This window comes from Phyllostomus hastatus, unplaced genomic scaffold (assembly GCF_019186645.2).
Source record: "Phyllostomus hastatus isolate PE091 unplaced genomic scaffold, TTU_PhHast_1.1 phas_scaffold_177, whole genome shotgun sequence".
Taxonomy (NCBI): domain Eukaryota; kingdom Metazoa; phylum Chordata; class Mammalia; order Chiroptera; family Phyllostomidae; genus Phyllostomus; species Phyllostomus hastatus.
This window is the reverse complement of record NW_025334012.1, coordinates 159,907-163,870: the sequence shown is the minus strand read 5'-3', so window position 1 is coordinate 163,870 and position 3,964 is coordinate 159,907. Positions and strand designations below refer to the sequence as shown.

The 3,964-nt window shown below is 34.1% G+C and overlaps 1 protein-coding gene across 1 annotated transcript; it reads left to right on the top strand.

Annotated features, from left to right (window-relative positions):
• The first annotated feature begins 2,634 nt into the window (after positions 1–2,634).
• LOC123831475 (olfactory receptor 5T2-like) lies at positions 2,635–3,564 on the top strand. Its single transcript, XM_045858355.1, has one exon. The coding sequence runs from the start codon at positions 2,635–2,637 to the stop codon at positions 3,562–3,564; it is 930 nt and encodes a 309-aa protein (XP_045714311.1).
• The last annotated feature ends 400 nt before the right edge of the window (positions 3,565–3,964 follow it).

The window sequence follows — 3,964 nt, the reverse complement described above, 5'->3', positions numbered from 1 at the left end:
TGTCATCCTTCACCATGGCATTCCTTAAATGTAAAAAAAAATGTGTTTTTTTTTTATCTATTTTGTAAGAATGGAAGGTGGGAATGGAGACAAATGTCCTTGAACAACAATAAAAAATGAAATAATTACAAAGAGGAAAACAACAAGTTTATATAGTAATATGTTTAGGTAATCCCCAAGCTATTATTATTATAATATATTGAAGAATCACAGATGTAATTTCTTTGGGGAGCAATATTTTTAAATGTTGATGCACTTCAAATCACAGAAAATGTCAAATGCTTTCCAAACAGTGAGAGACAGATTCATGCACAACAAAATCTTTCAGAATTTCAATTTTTAAATAAAGCAGCAAAACTGAGATTTGAAAAAAATGATTTCTAAAATAAAATGAAGTATTGAAAAGGATTTTATTGTGTTAGAGTAACTCAAAAACGTTCAATTTATCAGGAGAGTGGTTAAAGTACTCCATCTTATGTTCCAAAGTTTTTGTTTCAGGACACAGGATTCAAACTAAATTCTGCCTTCTCTGATGTTTGATATGAGTAGTTTCTGTTTTCTTTCCTTTAATCTTCCCAATAATTATATGATAATGTTTTCTCCTGCTGTTGACAATTCTTCTAGGTAGTCCTGACTTCATCTTTCCCAGAAGATTGTTAGTATGTGCTTTGTTCTCTATTTTTGTTTTTTTTTTGCAAAGGATGATTTTATTAATTCTTAAGTGTACATAGACAAACACACATAAGTGTATATGAAAAGACACAGCGTGGAAGGACCACCAGAGCAACAGTTATCTCTGGAGGAGACAACAAATCGGGTGGAAGGAGGAACTGGAATGAGAGTGTCATGTTTTGCTCTGTGTATTTCTGCATTTGGGGAATTGTTTTATAAGCAAAGATTTATATATTACTTACAATGTATACTTTTGAAAATATAATAAATAGACAAATATGTAAATGAGCAATATGAACAGTGAAAACAATTTTACTGAAGTGAATGCAGTGTTTAACAATCAGAGTTTTCTAGGAAAAAGGTAGGAGGACTTCTCAGTCTTTGATTCCAAATGGTTCCCTCTCTCATTAATGGGCTCATGTTAACATATTGAAACTGGAGCTTGAATTAAAATAATATACAAAATATAATTAGCAGCAGATTATGTGCCCTTAACACTGACTCAGATTTTCTAGGGGTGGATATAAAAAGTTAAATAAGTGAATTTGGTAATACACTTGAACGAAATGCACCCTTCCACTGGTGTTACATTATGGGCTAAAAATGGCACCATCAGTTCAGGTTCCTGTATCACTTTGACTCATGTTTAAACAACCATTGGGCCATGAAGCAAAGATGTTTTCAATAACTTCTAGCTGATTTCCTGGGTTCATTTACTTTTAAATAAAAGTTTTCTGTCTAGCTGCAATGATTATTTCTTACTCTTGTTATATGTCTAGTTGCTGATGTTTCTGAACTTAACTGCACCTTTTATCTACTTGTTATTTCACTGACCAAAATCAACATTATCTAAGTGTAATACTATAAAAGAAAGATTATATTCCTTGTCTTCTGGTATCATTTCTTCATTTTCAGTACAGAATTTTGAGAAAGCAGATGAACATGTATTAAGAATTTAGATTTCCAAAAAGAATACAAATGAACAAATACTTGCCCCAAAAAGACAATATAATGCTGAACACTTGAAAACGAAAATGAATGACACACAAACTGTCACATAATTTTATATTAAATCATTATCCATGTTCTTAAGGTAATATTGATTGTTTTAATTTAATCTTTATCGTATTTTTTCCTTTACCATTTCATTCCCTTATATCCTCTCCCCCAGCTATCATCACCCTGTTGACCATGTCCATGAGTCCTTTTCCCTTGTCCCTCAATCCCTCCACCCCCCAATTTCCCACCCACACTACTTGTCATCTGCTCTCCATCTATGAGACTGTCTCTGTCTTCCCTGTTAGTTCAGTTTGTTCCTTAGATTCCACATAGGAGTTATTTTTTATTCAATAACATAAGGGAGTGGGAAGATTTTAGAGTGTAACTCATAAAATATTACAATTCATTACACTGTTAGTGTGTCAAACAAAGCTAATTTAATACATTCTATATTTAAACTTATTTTAAAGATTCACTTTAGTAATATAAGTTCACTTTCAATATTTATTTTGTTTTGAGATAAGAATTAATGTCATAGTGATATAATAAAATGTTTTTTAGTTGTTTATTTGTGTTTTAATGTCACTTAGTAGGAAAACAAATAATGGAATTCATTGGTGAATTACCAATTTGACTTCACAGTTTTTAAATAATATGAGTTGAGCCTGGGAGTTAAAACCCACATTTTCCATTTGATTCTGTAGTGAGCGGCATCAACCTTTGACCCTTGGCCATGGTCCTGGTTCTTGAACTGCAGCTGAGAAATTATTCACTGAAAAGAAATAAATATGGGAGTAAAAGACAGAAAACTGTACTTGAACAACAATTAAAATAAGTTTTAAAAAAGAAAGAAATGTGAAGACATAGGTCACTTTAATTGAGTCACCAATTTGTTCATTTGGTCAGAACACTATGAATAGTAATGTTATAAATATCTTAAAGTTCTTTTCATGAGGTTTCAACATGAGGAATGCCACTGAAGTTACTACATTTGTACTGAAGGGCTTCACAGACAATCCTGATCTGCAAATTATCTTCTTCTTTCTTTTTCTGGCAATTTACCTGTTCACTCTGATGGGAAATTTAGGGCTGATTGTATTGGTCATTGGGGATTCCCAGCTCCACAACCCCATGTACTATTTTTTGTGTGTGCTATCATCAGTGGATGCCTGCTTTTCCTCAGTAATTACTCCAAATATGTTAGTAGATTTTCTGTCAAAGAATAAAGTCATTTCACTCCTTGGATGTGCATCACAGATGTTTCTTGGTGTTACATTTGGGACCACTGAGTGCTTCCTCTTGGCTGCAATGGCATATGATCGCTATGTGGCAATCTACAACCCTCTCCTGTATACAGTTAGCATGTCACCCAGAGTCTATGTGCCACTCATCATTGCTTCCTATGTCAGTGGCATTTTGCATGCTTGTGTGCACACAGTGGCCACATTTAGGCTACCCTTCTGTGCCTCCAATGAAATCAGACATGTGTTTTGTGACATCCCTCCTCTCCTTGCTATTGCGTGTTCTGACACTCACACAAACCAGCTTCTACTCTTCTACTTGGTGGGCGCTATTGAAATAGTCACTCTGCTGATTGTCCTGATCTCCTATGGTTTAATTCTGTTGGCCATTCTGAGGATGCATTCTGCAGAGGGGAGGAAAAAAGTCTTCTCTACATGTGGTGCTCACCTAACTGAAGTGTCAGTTTTTCATGGAACCATCCTCTTCATGTATGTGAGACCGAGTTCCAGCTATGCTTTGGACCATGACATGATAGTGTCAACATTTTATACCATTGTGATTCCCATGCTGAATCCCCTCATCTACAGTCTGAGGAACAAAGATGTACATAAGGCAATGAAAAGAATGTTTGGGAAAATGGTGTATGAATAAAGTACATTTTCTCTCTAACCATGAAATATAAAGAAAATAAGAATGATATTTATCTTCTCAAAACGTTATAATAAAATGTTTCGTTTTAGCATACTAGTGTCTTGTTATTCATCTTACACCTTTTTCTGTTAAGATCACAGTGAAACTTCCACCTGTGCAGTTTCTACACAAGCAGGAAAACTATCATCCATTTGTTTCTTAATTAATTTGTTTTCAGAAACACAGCACACACACACATATTTACATGTATGCTGATAGTGACTGCATTAGTTTGTCAGGACTGCTGTAACAAAGTACAATAGACTAGTTAGTTGTTTATACCACATAAATTTATTTCTCAGTGTTCTGTAATGTAGAAGTCTGAGATCAAGTTAAAGCAGGTTGATTTCTCCTGGGATTT

Bases quoted from the DNA above. Each gene is read 5' to 3' on its own strand.
- LOC123831475 (XM_045858355.1), top strand. From the start codon at position 2,635: ATGAGGAATGCCACTGAAGTTACTACATTTGTACTGAAGGGCTTCACA.